This window comes from Belonocnema kinseyi, chromosome 5 (genome assembly GCF_010883055.1).
Source record: "Belonocnema kinseyi isolate 2016_QV_RU_SX_M_011 chromosome 5, B_treatae_v1, whole genome shotgun sequence".
Taxonomy (NCBI): Eukaryota; Metazoa; Arthropoda; class Insecta; order Hymenoptera; family Cynipidae; genus Belonocnema; species Belonocnema kinseyi.
The window spans coordinates 78,268,921-78,284,849 of record NC_046661.1 but is presented as its reverse complement, the minus strand read 5'-3'; the positions used below and the strand labels follow the sequence as shown (position 1 = coordinate 78,284,849).

General features: G+C 32.4%; 1 protein-coding gene across 2 annotated transcripts in view; it reads right to left on the bottom strand.

Annotated features, from left to right (window-relative positions):
• Positions 1 to 15,929, bottom strand: part of LOC117173114 — a 52,728-nt gene that overhangs the window by 17,936 nt on the left and 18,863 nt on the right. For both annotated transcript variants that reach the window (XM_033361505.1, XM_033361506.1), the window contains exon 3: positions 11,114 to 11,237. In XM_033361505.1, the coding sequence (XP_033217396.1) occupies positions 11,114 to 11,237 (124 nt within the window). The remainder of the gene's footprint in view (positions 1 to 11,113; positions 11,238 to 15,929) is intronic.

Here is a 15,929-nt window from a genome sequence, read left to right as displayed (position 1 = left end):
TCATCACAAAAATAATGTAAAACTTAACAGTAGCTATTGTTACAAAAACATTTTTTGTGGCAAAATATTTAAATTTGAGGCTTTTTCAGAAATATATATTTTATAATATTTGGTAAAATATAACATTTTCAATTTTTATGAACGAATGATTTTTCAATACTCTCTAGCGTTAAATTAGAACTTTTAATTTGTTTAATATATTGTTAAAAGTATTGAACATGTTTTAGGTCAGTAATTTACAATTTCCGTGTTATTAGCGCATTAAACATACAATTAGTATTTCAAAACAAAAATCATTATGGTTCGAATACAATTTTTAATTTTTAAACAGATTTAGGTTGTATTGCCGTTTTTCACAGGGAAATGGTTATTTTTAATAAAAAATCATTAGAATGAAACCCAATATGATTTTTGTTTACAATAAGAAAATTTACAAGCTTAACAAATTTTGTATTGTGTTCGTGTTTTCTGTCGAAAATTGAAACTTTCATTAAAAAATCATTAGACTTTAAAGAAGATTCATAATTTGTAAAAAATTTGTCAAATTTGTGAATGTTGGCGTTTTGCATCTAAAATTTCTCAGCCTTCCTGGAACAACTGGCTGAAGCAGTTTCTCAGGGGAGTAGGGCGAGAACGTTTGCGACATTATATATATATATATATATATATATTGGGCATGGGCCAAAATTCAGTCTCAAATGATACTTTCCCCTAGATACTCTAGGAGCTGGGTGTAATCCTGTGTGCCGCTCTAGGTCCACAGGATTTTTCATTGAATATCATATAAAATGTTGTCCTGATTATGAAAAAGTAGGGTGCTCCCCTGAAAAATGCCGGAGTTTCGAGATAATCGCGTTTTAATTATTTTTTAATTAATGCAATAGCCCTGTCACAATTTGTAGTTTTTCAAAAGTTTAAATATATGGCCGGCTAGAAAACCGATGTAGGAAGAGAAATGTCCTTTACCATTTTTTGATTCAATCAATTGTTATTATAAAAATAAACAATTCATTTGAAAAGTGAGGGAAAATAACATTGTTCTTATTATGGTTAAAATATTGATTCTACAGAAAAAAGCTTCAAACAAAAGTTGGACTACTCACAGAGAAGAATTTTTCTCCAAGAGAACATTTTTTGATAAAAGTGATCGATTTCGAGAAAATATCCATTAAAGAAATATCAAAATTCAGAGCCAGAATAGAAAGGTGGTTTTCTTTGTAGGAAGCAATTTTATCAAGAAATTTCTAGAGATAAAAGACACTTCTTTTTGGGTTTACTTCAACTTTCATTAGTAAAATTTATTATAATGTTTATATTTAACAAGTTAATGAGCATTTCTGAATATACACATTTGGACGTGATGTACATTTTGAAATTTTAAATCAAATCTTCTGGAAATTTGTACATGGATAAAGGAAGTCTGAATTAAAGTATTAGCGTCAGCTAGTTTAAAATCAATTAATAACTTTTTATGATATAAACAATAAGAAACTAAGTCTCTTTATCAACTTCTAATAATCGCAGGGACTTGTAATAAAGCTGAATAATTTTCATAAAAATTAAATAATAAAATAGCTTTTAAAAAATATTACTATTACTTATAATTTTTTTATTATCAAATTATATTTTTTGGTTAAAATGAACATTGATCCTTATTGCTGCGATAAAGTAAAAGTTTACGGTGGCGGCAATGGGCCCCCATAAACAATCCCAAATTTTTCCCGAGCCAAAGGCGTGAACTTTTTAAGTCATTTTATTATTCAATTTTCATGAAAATTATTCAGCTTTATTACAAGTCCCTGCGATTATTAGAAGTTGATAAAGAGACTTAGTTTATAATTGTTTATAGCATAAGGAGTTATTATTTGAGTTTAAACTGGCTGGCGCTAATTTTTTAATTAAAACTTCCTTTGTCCATGTAAAAATTTCCAGAAGATGTTATTAAAAATTTCTAAATGAACAGCACGAGAAAATGTATACATTCATAAATGCTCATTAACTCGTTACATATAAACATTATAATAAATTTTCCTAATGAAAGTTGAAGTAGACACAAAAAGAAGTGTCTGTTATTCTTAAAAATTTCTTGATAAAATTGCTTCCTACAAAGAAAACCACCTTTCTATTCTGCATCTGAATTTTGTTATTTCTTTGACCTTTGTTTTTTTTTCGAAATCGATAACTTTTATAAAAAAATGTTCTCTTGGACAAAAATTCCCCTCTGTGAGTAGTCCAAGTTTTGTTTGATGCTTTTTTCTGTGAAATAAATATTTTAACCAAAATAAGAACAGAGTTATTTTTCCTCACTTTTCAACGCAATTGTTTATTTTTAATGTTAACAATTGATTTAATCAAAAAAGGTAAAGGACATTTCTCTTCCTACATCGGTTTTCTAGCCGACCATATATTTAAACTTTCGAAAGACTCCAAGTTGTAACAGGGCTATCGCATTAATTAAAAAATAATTAAAACGCGTACATCTCGAAACTCCGGCATTTTTCAGGGGGAGCACTCTACTTTTTCGTAATCAGGACAACATTTTACATGATATTCAATGAAAAAATCCTGTGGACCTAGAGCGGCACACAGAATTACACCTAGCTCCTAGAGTAAGATGCCCAGATGTGCATCTACGTTCAGAGGAATACATTTTAGACTTGAAAATTCTCTCAAATGCTCATTTGGAGACCAATGAAATTTGAGCTGTAACAATTTTAACACCATCGTTTTTCTGTGAACATCAGTAGTAGTAGTAGTAGTATTTGCTTGCACATAGCTCGAAAATGGGTGGTTTTTCAGGGAAAATACATAGTAGTTGATTTGTAGAGTAGACAATTAACAATAAATATTACTAATTAATTTGTCGCCCTGCTTAAAATAACGGATAGAACCCAGATAAGAACCGGATGGAAGTTGGTTCATATCTGGCGCTATTGGAATTAGATTCGGGTTTTGTCCTCGGTGTATACCCGGCCCTTGATCGGATTCTATCTCGATTGATATTTTTATCTCCGGCTTCTATATGACTCTCATCCGGGACCTTCAAGATTTGTATCCGGTTTGTAGTCGGGACACAGAAAATTGCCGATCCACCATTGTACACCGAAATCAGTGTTCAAGTGAGTTGCAACAAATTGTAGCCACGCAGGTTCCTTCGGAGAATCTAGGGGAAAATAATAATTTAGATACTGTTTTTTCTCACCCAGAGCAACGTGAAGTGTCGTCTTCAAATTGTTAGTCACCTGTAAAGATGATTTTGTCAGGCGTTATTTGGGTGATATAGATGTTGATAATCAGGTAAGTTATAATAATAATTACCTAACTTTTAATCTCTTACCATTTACCAGTGACTATTAGTGTCTTGGAATAAAAATTGTACTTAGCGTGATATAATATCCAAATCTTAGGTTAGTCAAAACCTACATGACATTCAAACCACCAAAGCCGGGCTGTAAAAACTAAGTCGTGACCGTCTGCATCTTAATTGATGCTTGTTTGTTCGAAGAAGTTTCCTCTAGATATTCTGTATTCAAAAAATTGAAGTTAGCTGCTGGTTGAAGTGAAAATACCTAATTGTATATGTAGACGGTCATGACTTTTTCTAAGCATCCCGGCTTTAGTTTAAATATCGACGGCCATGACTAACCTAGCATTTGGAAGTTGCATTAGAAAGTTTTCATTAGGAAGTTTTCATTTTATTTTAAGTGACTAGCACACACTGTTAAATGAAAGAAAGCTGAAAATTAGGCAAATAGTATTACAATTAGTTTCCTTATTAACAATTATTTAGTCCAATTTCGCGATGGGAATGGTTGCTTTGACAGGTGTTCAGGTGGCTGACAGCGCGGTTCAGCACTCCACAACTCTCGGCATTGAGCAAAAATTCAGTCTCCAAACGATACTTTCCCCTAGATGCCCAGATGTGCACCTACGTTCAGAGGAATACATTTGAGACTTGAAAACTGTTTCAAATGCTCATTGGGAGATCAATAAAATTTGAGCTGCAACATATTTAACACCAGCGTTTTTCTGTGTATTGGACCTGGTTTATAACCGGCATTTGACTGGGTTCTATCTGGGATCATATAAAATCTACCGGATTTCTACATAGGTCTTATACGGTTCCTTAAAACTTCTACCCAGTATTTAGGTGATGTATATCCGAAACGTACCCGGATCTTGTCCCCGGTTTATACCCAGTCCTTGATCGGATTCAATCTGGATTGATATTTTTATCTCATGCTTCTATATGGCTCTCATCCGGGACCTTTAAGATTTGTATCCGGTTTGTAGTCGGGATTGGACCTGATTTACACCCAGCACTTTATTGGGTTCTATCTGGGATCAGACAGCATCTACCGGATTTTGACATGGGTATTATACACGGAAAAAATCCATTAAATTTGATAGAACTAATCCTATATTAAAGGATACGATGACATGTTCTCTATGAACAGGCAGGTTACGAAAAACGTAAAATAGTTCTATAAAATCTCAAATTCTAGCTTAAACACAGTGTACATCGAAGAAGTCTTGAAACTATATAGAGAACAGTTCTATACAATGATAAATGATTTTTCGCCGCAAAAAATAATCTTTTGTATTATTACATTATTACTATTACACTCTAATATTTGTTCACATGTTTAAGGACACTATTATTTACTATTATACAATCACTACACTATTTATAATCGCACGCTATGTAAATTTTTATTCACCGCAAATTTTTTTAACCCATTCTATAAAAAATATCGTTACGCTTATAATAATATATGTACTAAGATTTTAGATTTTACAAATATTACAAATTATTATTAAATATTTTATGTGATTAAACAAGATTTAAACTAAATTCAAAAATATTTCAAGATATTTCAAAAGATTAAAAAAAAATCAATATATATTTTAAGAAATTTAAAAGATTTCAAAGGATTACTACAAATTTTCGAATATTTCAACAGATTTAACAAAATTTGAAAAATTCTAGAATATTATTTATATTTTCAAATTACTTTAAAATCTTAAAACTCATTTAAATTCTACCTACATTAAAAATATCTTGAACTATTTTAAATATTTCGAAATCTTTTGGAATTCGATCATAAACTTAAAAAATTTTTAAATGAAATAACCCCTGTTAAATCCCTTGAAATTCCTGAAAATCTCTTTAAACACATAAAAATATTTTTAAATTGCATGAAAATCCTTAAACTCTTTTGAATTTTTTAAAAATAATTTAAAATGCCTTCTAATATTTTAAATTCCTTTGCCAACTTTTTAAACGGTATGAAATCCATTGAAATGCAACAAAATCCTTTAAAATCAATAAAAATCTCTTGATCTCATAAAAAGTATCTGAAAGTCTTTAAAATCTCTTGAAAATTTTTGTACTTTTCTGAAATCTTTTAACATCTTTTACCATTCTTTGAAATTACTTGAAATCTTTTTTAATTCATTTATAAACTTTATTCTTTTTAATTAAAGAGAATTTTTAAATCCCGTTACATTATTTTGGAATTCATTAAAATCCTTTTGATCACTTGAAAAGATTTTGTACACCAAACTCTTGCTTTCAGTAAAATTTCGGGGATTGCCTTCAAAGGGTCTTGGGCTGTTTTCGGGAGGACAGAAACGTAAACAGTGAGGGCCGGCTGACTCATTTCCAATTGTAATATCGCCCTACTCCCCTAAGAAACTGCGTGAGCCACCAGTTCTAGAAAGGCTGAGAACGGGGAGACTAAAAAACGAGACTTTAGTGTAATTTGATATCTTTAAAAACTTGTAGAGCGCAAAAGGAAAGCGAGGAAAATGTCAGAATATTTGTGAATATTTAGGGATATTTCGAAATATTTTGAAATATCAAAAATATTTGAGATTATAAAGAATATCAAGAATACCAGGAATATCTGGGAATATTGAAAGAATAAATGTATGGAAAGACTTAGTGAATGTATCAGGAATATTGAAGTGATCGACGATTATATCAGGAACGAAAAAATATGTACACCTTTGTTATCGGTTCCTATTGGAAACCTATCCGGATTATATGTGGGTCAGCCAAGAATTAAAAAAATTCATTTATCTTTAGTGAGAATTTTATAGAAATATGTACAATATTTAAATCATAAATAATATCAACTATTAAGAGAAGTAACATGTAGAGATAATTAAGAAATTGGTAATTAATCTACTTTAGTAAACATTTTTATTAAATATTATTTGTATTTCAGTATTTGTTTTAATACACTGTTTCCAACTTTTCACTAAATTTTAGTGACATATGACTAATAATAAGTAGAATTTTTTGACTAAATTAAATTATTTCCTTGTCTGTGTGACCACCCAGATCGTTGGATTCAGAGACTGTAGTAAAGAGCTGAAAAATTTACAAGTAGCCATGTACCTTAAAGAGACCGGATAGGAACCGGGTAAAAAAGTATATCCTTATTTTAATTTCTGGTTCCATTTGCCAGATAAGAACCGGTTAGAACCAGGTAGCCGGTACACTTTGACTCAATAATTTAAAAGTGGCCATGTGCCTTAAAGAGCCCATTCAGGATCCGGGTAAAACAGTATATCCTTATTTTAATTTCTGGTTCCATTTGCCAGATAAAAACCGGGTAGATCAGATAGCCGGCACACTTTCACCTAATAATTTACAAGTGACCATATTCCTTAAAGTGATCAGATAGGAGCCGGGTAGAAAAGTATAACCCTATTTTAATTTCTGGTTTCATATGCTAGATAGGAACCAGGTAGCACCAGGTAGCCGGTTCACAAGCGTCGATTGCCATATAGAGACCGGATAGAATCCGGGTAGAATTCTAATTTTATATGCTTATTATTTTCATTTTGTTTCCATTGGCTAGATAAAAACTCGGTAGGCGCAGGTAGAATATTTAAACAACTCAGTTTTTATTGCCATTTCCCGGTTAAGGACCGGGTTGACCCAGATAGATCTCACAAAATTAAATTAAAGGCCAAATAAAAACCGTATTGAACCAGTTGAAGATCCAAAGGGTATGTAACCGGTTCCTTACCAGTTTAAATTGGATTTCAACCTGTCATTTTAAGCAGGGCGTTCTTTCAACAATTGAAGATAATATCAACATTTTTCCGAAAATGGATCTGTGACTCATTTCCACACCACCTATGAGGTCGAGTTTGTGGTACGTTTTTTACGTGGTTTCCCTAGGAGGTTTAACGTTTAACAGATCCCATTTTATAGGAACGAACGATCTAAATATATAAATATAAATAATGATTAGAATATAATTTAAAAAATAATAATAAATAAAAATATGAATTAAACTATTCTTTTCCTTTTCAAACCCCACATTTCTGGTTCGAAAAATTTTCTTTGCCCAGGTAAAGATACAGCCTAACTGGAAAAAGTCACGGATTTGCTCAAGCATACGTATCACGTCCAGATGAATTTTTAACTTGCTATACATTTCTTCAATAACATTGTCATCTTGTATAAGATCGTAACTTGAATGGATGTTTTTAAAATCTGTAAGAACGTTTTGACAGTGCTGAGCCTTAAAATCGTCTAGATTAATTCGAGGAAAAATTAATTTCTATAAGGTACAGTATGTGCTATCAGAATAAAACAGATGTAGTTGGTCAGGATGTGGTTCCCCACGCACTGATTAGTGCTCTTTCTCCTGTACGGAAAAAATCTGGAGCAAAAATCCAGAGTAACCCCACTCGGAGTACGCGTGCCGCTCGATGCTAGTGTACTAGTAAATTTCCAGCCCTCGCGGACAATATTGGTTCTATGGTATCTGGTACCTGACACCGCCCAGATTTTTTCCGTGCAGGAGAAGGAGCAGTAATCAGTGCGAGGGGATCCACATCCTGGCCAACTACAAATGTTTTATTCCGATGGAACATACTGTACCTTATTAGAGAAACGGAGAGGTTCTTGTGGAACTCGGGCATCCCGCGAAAGTCAGAACGGAGCTGTCGGCTGCAATCAAGGAAGCGATTGGCGAGGGTGGTAACGTGCGCCAGCTAGTGCTCCGCATTGAGGTCGAGGTCTTGAACCTTGATCCAACTGCCGACATTGAGGAGGTCGAAGCGGCCGTAAAAAGCCACTTCGGGAGCAGACATTTTGGAGAGGTTAAGTTCAGCCTCCTGAAAAAACTCTTTAGAGGCAATCTGAGGGATTTCGTGGAGATGATAGAAGAGTTGACCGCGAAGCTGGTGCGCGCAGGACACCTGGAGGTGGGGTGGGTATCCTGTCGTGTACACAAAAAGACAGAGAGATTACGCTGCTACCGCGGCCTAGGCTTCGGCCACATGGTAGCCAGTTGCGAGGGCCCTGACTGAACGACGTCCTGTTGAAGATACGGCAAGGGGGGCAATGGGCTGCGGCGCGGCAGTGCTACCTCGGTGCCGGAAAAGTTGAGAAGCCCCGGATAGACCACCTACCGGGAACGATGACACGGGTACGGCACTCTAACCTATTTTCTGTCGCACTACTCAGGTAAGCGGGGCGGGGGTATTAGTAAGCTTTCTGGGGACTCCACGAGAGGCGCGGCAGTAGAAAGTATCTACTGCGCATGTACGAAACTTGGCTCACTTGCCAAGACAAATAGGGTTCTGAAACTTTTCGTAGCAGGAACGGCAAGTTCACTTAACGTTTAGTTTCCGGGGACTCCACGAGGGCGCGCTAAACCAGAATTGAGTAACCTCTCTGAAATACATTGAGTGCCGTACCCATGGACGATGAGGTGCTTGGTGTTCAGAGATGCAGCCTCATTGAAGAAGTCTCAGAAACGCCTAAGCTAATGAAGCTGACCCAATCAGGATGCCAAAAGCCGACGAGCTCGATGTGCGGTACCACCGCACTGCTGAGGACGATACGAGCATCTTGGTTGGGCTAAAAGAAAATTAGGAGAACGCTAAGCAAGCGACATTCGTTGGAAGCCAAATCACGGCTTACTGGCCTTATCCACATGTCGTTGAAGGAATGCGAAAAGTGGTTCCGAGGATATGGGTTGGCGAAAGGGGAGTTTTACTCAGTAAGAATCTGACACTAACCATCCTAAGAATTGCCTACTCAGGTAAACGATTACTAGGATGGGTGTATTATGCAAGATTTCCCCTCTTACTACAAAAAAGATTACTACTACTACTACAAACTTATATATCATTTAATAATTACATAATAAATTATATATATATACATATTCTTTAATCAATTTTTCATAAAATGTGTCACTGATATATTTTCATAATAATCTTTATATGATGTTTAATAGTTTAAATAACTACAAATTAATGAGAAATATTTATAGAGAATTGTCTACTCTACAATTTTAGTCCTATACATTATAACCGAAAAACCACCCCTTTTCGAGATATGCGCAAGAGAAGGAGCGTGTGGGCTTCGAGCTCAAATTGACCCCCTACTCAAAGGGTGGAGTACTGGGGAACTGTGAGCTACACAATAATGTATGTACTATTTATTTGTACTGAGCTATTATTGTCGTTAGATGCATCCTTTTCGAAATAATTAGATTAGATTAGATACGACCACGATCGTTCTCCGAACAATCGATCCCGACGAAACCAGGAGTAATACGTCATCCGACTCGTCACTTCCCACAACACCAGAAGACCATCAAGTTGGGAAAGTCACTTAACAAAAACCCACGGAGTAATAATAAGGAGAATGCTCTCCGTACATACGTTTTGACTACGGCAACTGTACATTTACTGCCAGTTTTTATTAATTTTTTTGTTCTTTATTAATAAAATTTGGATTTTTCCCTTTTAATTATTGATAATTAAATATATTAAATAATTTGCGTTTAAAGCCAATTCTCACAACAAAGGGGACATGCGCACTGTGATTTTCTGTCTCATTTTTTCCCGCGAGAAGTGTGCGAGGGAGCGCCAGTTCTTGACAATCACAACAACGGCAGTAATTGAGGTTATATCAATTTTCTGCAAAAGTTTTGTGAAAAGTCAAGTAAACTTAACCGTTGGAAACTTGAAAAATAAAAATCTAGCTAAAAATCTAACTTCATTTTTTTTCTAATTTTGGTGAAATAAAGAAATTTGTTACGCAATATTATACTGTCACATTCAATCTGCAAATTTTATATCATTGAATTATTACAATTAAGCCTGTATTACTTACCCATAGTTTCCAGATCATAATTTGTTAACTTATTTATGTAAAAAACACAGAAATAAATAAGCACTTACATTAGCAAACACAGTCGACAATATTTACGGGAACATAACCTCAGTTTTCACTTGTGATTCAAGCCGGCACTCACTCGCACACTTCTTGCGGGAGAAAAGGTGATAGCAAATCAAAGTGCGCATGCCCCCGCCTTTGTGAGCATTGGCTTCAAATGTTTAAGTCTTGTAGTAAATGTACAGTTACCGCAGTCAAAACTCGAGACGCTTTGTACAGCATTATCAGTCTCATCATCACTCCGTGCAAAAACGAAAAGAGAAGGAAACACCGATTTAAAGAATGAAACTAAAATACCTTAAATGGCCAAAAGAAATACTGACTTTAAATTAAATACCAAAATATTAAATCATCTCTAATAGCACAGTTGATTTAAACTGGTTCAAGAATTGGAATTACTACATATGCCAGAACCTTGGTTGACAGTGAACTCGCATAAAAAAGGGTCCGAGTCTGCTCGCCAAAGAAACATCACACTACTACCTGAGTACCGACTCCATCGAAAAGGGTACGGCTCGAAACTCAAAACAGAGGGAAAATTTCAAGAAGAATAAGCATTAGGTGAAAACCATTTTCTCAACAATAAAATCCGAAGTTCACTAAAAAGAAAGACCATAACATCAAATAAATTATTAACAATGGTAAGTATTAACTTTTTTCTTCTTTTTATGATTAAATTTTTTTCATACATTAATGACGGTAAAGGTCGGCATAAGGAATCTTGGATTAGAAGCTTCTTATTATTCTGTGATTTACTTTTTTTAGATCAGATTTAAAAATGATTCTAAATTCGCTAAAATTTAAAAGTACATTTTATAAAAGAAAAAGTTATAATTTGAAAAAATAGTATACAAAATAAGAAAAATTTTTATATAAAGCTAAATGAAGTATTACAAATATAGAAAAAGAGGATGACACTTCCTTCCTTAGCAGATTTAATTAGAATTTGTTCTTCCTCATAAGAATTTTCTCTAATTGTCTTAAAACTATCCTTAATGTCATCTAATAGAGCCTTCATCTAAAAAAGAAAAGAAAGTAAAAAGTTAAGAAAAATAAATAATATGCCTTCGAAATATTTTTAAAAATCTTCTACTACCAGGGTATCTACTCAAATCCAGGAAAGAAATTCCCGTAAAATTCAAGGTGTTTTTCCAGGTATTTCAATACTTGTCCAGGTATAATTTCTTATAGTATAAAATCATTCAAATATTTCGTATTGTTTTAATAATCAAAACCGAATATGTATACAAATTAACAAATTTATTATAAATAATATTTTCTAAATTCCTCCAAATATTTAAATGTGTAAAAATAGTGCTATTCATATGTAAAATTAGATAATTTTTTTTTCATTTGTGAAAGCAACTTAATTAAACGATAAGTCATTTCATCATCCTACAAGCATCTAGGGCTACAATTAATGTGTTTACAATTTTTTTTTAAATTTCTCATACTGAAAATTCAGTGCGTATTTTAAATAATTATATTTTTAATGAAAAATATTTTCTAGCTAGGTAAGAGCCACGCAAAACCCGACAAGATAAGGAAAAGCGTAAAAAATATCAAATTTCCACCAAAGTAATAAATTTTCAACTGAAATGATGAATCTTCAATTACGTTTGTTGAAATTTAAACCAAGAAGACAAATTTCCATTTAAAATTACGATTTCAACTGAAAAATATAAATTATTAGTAACCAAAAATTAAATGGTTCAATTTTAAGTTAAAAAATTTAATTTGCAACCAACGAGTTCAATTTTTAACTGAGATGATGGAACATATAACTGGATTAGTTAAATTTTCAGTTTTAAAAAAATGATGAAGAAAAAAAAACACATTTTCAACATAATATTTCGATTTTTAACTGGGATAGATAAACTTTATGTTGACAAATTAATTCTTAACTAGAATGTAAAAAATGAGTTTCCACTAAAATAAGAAAATTCTCAAAAAGGGCTGATATGCTGATTAAAATTATAAATTTTCAAACAAAAAAAAGAAGAATTTTTAACAAAAGAATTTACATTTCAACTAAATTGAGCCTATTCGTTGAAAGATGGTCGAACAGTTTTTTTTTGTAATATTTTAAATAATAATTAATTCTTTGAAATTTGCAGAGAATTTTACAAAAAAGATATCGGAAAGATATTTTTAATAAATTCTGCAAAAAAATTGAATCTTTTCCTTGAAAAATAGCAGAAAATTTAATTTTTAAATCGAAATTGATTAAATAATTAATCACTCTTGTAAATTTACAAAACAATATAGAAAAGAGTAATCGGAAAAATATTCTTAGTTGACACCATAAAGTAATTGTGCATATTCCTTGAAAAATAATCACACTCTGATTATGTTTATGAAAGGTGTTTCAAAAATTAATAATTATTGTAAATGTGAAAAGTATACAAAAAAATATTGAATTTACATTCTTTCTTGATGTCCAAAACTAGTTGATCCTGTTCGTTGAAAAAATGCCAAGCTTTCAATTTTTTATTTGAAATTGTTTAAATAATTAATCATTTTTGTAAATTTACAAAGAAAATAGAAAACAGTCATCGGAAAGGCATTCTTAGTTGAATCCGTAAACAAATTATGCCGATTCGTTGAAAATAGCCAAAATCTGAACATCTTTATGAAAATTGTTGAAATAATTACTAATCATTGTCAATTTGCAAATTAACGAAGCAAATACTTAGTGGACACACATTCTTCTTTGGTCCATAAACAAATTGAGCTTATTAATTTAAAAACAGACAAACTCTGAATTTGTTTATGGAATAAACTTATATAAACAACATAAAAAAGAGTCACGATAAAGAATTTTCTTATTTGTAAACCTACATAGAAAAGAGTCATCGGAAAGTTATGTTGAGTTCACCTCGGAAAAAAATTGTGCCTATTCCTTGAAAAATAGCCAAGCACTGAATATGTTGATAAAAATTGTTTTAATTATTAATAATTCTTTGAAAATTAAAAAGCACAAAAAAAATCAACGGCACGATATTTTTGGTTAATTCTGTAAAAAATTAAGCCTATTCATAGACAAAAAGAAACTCCTAATTTTTTAATCGAAATTGTTTAAATAATTATTATTCTTGTAAATTCACAAAGCAACATAGAATAATCATCGGATAAACATTCTAAGTTTACTCCGTAAACAAAGGACCGCGCACAATTTACATTAAAATCCGGCCCCGGTGAAATTGGCTGAAATTGCAATATAATATAGTTCAAAGCGAAAAATATGACCACAAGCGAATCTAATGTTTCACTTGAAACTTGAAGATGAGGTGCATATTTTTCAATAAACTGTGATCAGCACAATCACTGACCATACTAGAAACACTGGTAAGACCAGTCTATTTAATAAGTTGCAACAAAATGGCTCTGTCCTGGCAATCTAAATACTGTTCGAAATATTAAAGGTGGAAGATAGTATAGTCATTGAATACAAGACTGTATATCAGTCCAACATTATCAAAGGAAAATCGAGTCCAGCTACTAAATGCAATGTAATGGGACTGCCCTGGCAATGTGAATATTTTTGAAAATAATCAAGACAAAAGACATTCTGGACTACCAAAGATATTTTGTAGTGTAGATAATTCAGACAAGACTATAGATCAGTCCAACCAACAAAGGCAAGACATGTTATCAGTCTAGTCGGTTAATACAAGACTATAAACCAGTTCAACCAACAAAGATAATACATGTTATTAGTCCAGTCGGTTAAGATGAAACTATAAATCAGTCCAACCAACAAAGGTAAGATATGTTATTAGCTCAGTCGGTTAAGACAAGACTATAAATCAGTCCAACCAACAAAGGCAAGAAATGTTATTTGTCCAGTTGGTTAGGACAAAACTATAAATTAGTTAGTATGATTTATACTGTAAGTTGGACTGATTTATAGTCTCGTCTTGATCGACTGGACTAACAATTTGTCTTGCCTTTGTTGATTGCTTTTATTTATAGTCTTGTCCTAACTGACTGGGCTAATAACATGTCTAGCCTTTGTTGGTTCAACTGATTTATAGTCTTGTCTTAAACGACTGGACTAATGACATTTATTGTCTTTGTTGGTTGGACTGATTTATAGTCTTGTCTTAACCGACTGGACTAATAGCATGCCTAGCATTTGTTGGGTGGACTAATTTATAGTCTTGTCTTAATCGACTGGACTAATAACATGCCTTGAACTTGTTGGTTGAACTGATTTATAGTCTTGTCTTAACCGACTGGAATAATAAGGTGTCTTGCCTTTGTTGGTTGGGCTGATCTATAGTCTCGTCTTAACCGACTGTACTAATAACATGTCTTGCCTGTGTTGGTTGGACTGATTTATATTCTTGTCTTAACGCTCTGGACTACAAAATATCTTTGGTAGTCCAGGATGTCTTTTTCCTTGATTATTTTGGAAAAATCTTCATATTCCGAGTAGCCCCATTACATTGGCTTTAGTAGCTTGACTGGCTTTTCCTTTGATAATATTGGACTGATCTATAGTCTTGTATTCAAAGATTGAACTGTCTTTCAACTTTAATATTTCGAAAAGTATTTACATTGCCAAGACAGCGCCATGATTTCGCCTATTATTACCAGGACAGCGCCACTTTGTTGTCCTTAATAGCTGGACTGGTCTTACCAGTGTTTCTAGTATTGTCAGTGATTGTGTTGATCACAGTTTATTGAAAAATCTGCACCTCGAAAACTTTTGATTTTTTGAATAAGAACTATATTATATTGCAATTTCAGCCAATTTTACCGGGGCCGGATTTTAATGTAAATTGTGCGGGGTCCTTTACTCGTAGAAAAAAGAGCAAACTCTTATTTTCTTAATCGAAATTGTTTAAATAATTAATATTCTTATAAATTCACAAAGAAACATAGAAGAGTTATTTGATAAACATTCTTAGTTTTCTTTGTAAACAAATGGACCTATAGAAAAAGGTCGAGCTCTTATTTTCAAAATTTAAATTTCTTAAATTATTCATATTTGTTGTAGTTGTAAAAAAGAATTTCCAACTGAAATGATGAATTTTTAACCGAAATAGTTGAATTTTCAACCAAACAGATGAATTTTTAGTCAAGAAGATTAACTCTCTACGAAAAAATACAATTTTTCATCAAAAATTATAAAGGCTCAATTAAAAAAGATAAATTTTCAACAAGAAATTAATAGTTAATTGGGTATCAAAAGATAATTTTTTAGCCAAAAAGGCGAACACTGTGGGCTTGGATTAAGATTAACCCAAAAGGGCCTGCATCTGTCGTCTTTCTTCTGAAATCATTACGGTGATGCCTCATGACTAGTTTGAGACCAAAATGAAAATATCGCTGGAGGGATTGTTGAATAAACTCAATTTTGTTATTTTTATTTTCAGGTTATTGTGTATATTTTTTGTAAAAATAACTCCAATGTGGCGCTTCTTCGGTGAATATTTCTCCAATTCTGAGCATACTATTTTAAATTTAGTAAGACAAAAATTAATGTTAATTAAATTCTCCGTAAAACTAAAAAAATATTTTATTTTATATAGTTTAGTAGATACAGTCATCAGAAATTGTATTTTTTCTAAAATATTTCACCAAAAAAATTTTGAAGTTTAGTTTAAGGGCATGTGACACAGCTAAATACCTATATTACCGACCTCACTTTTTCCGTTCACTGAATGTTTTTTTGAACCTAAGAACTTTTTTTGTAAATAAA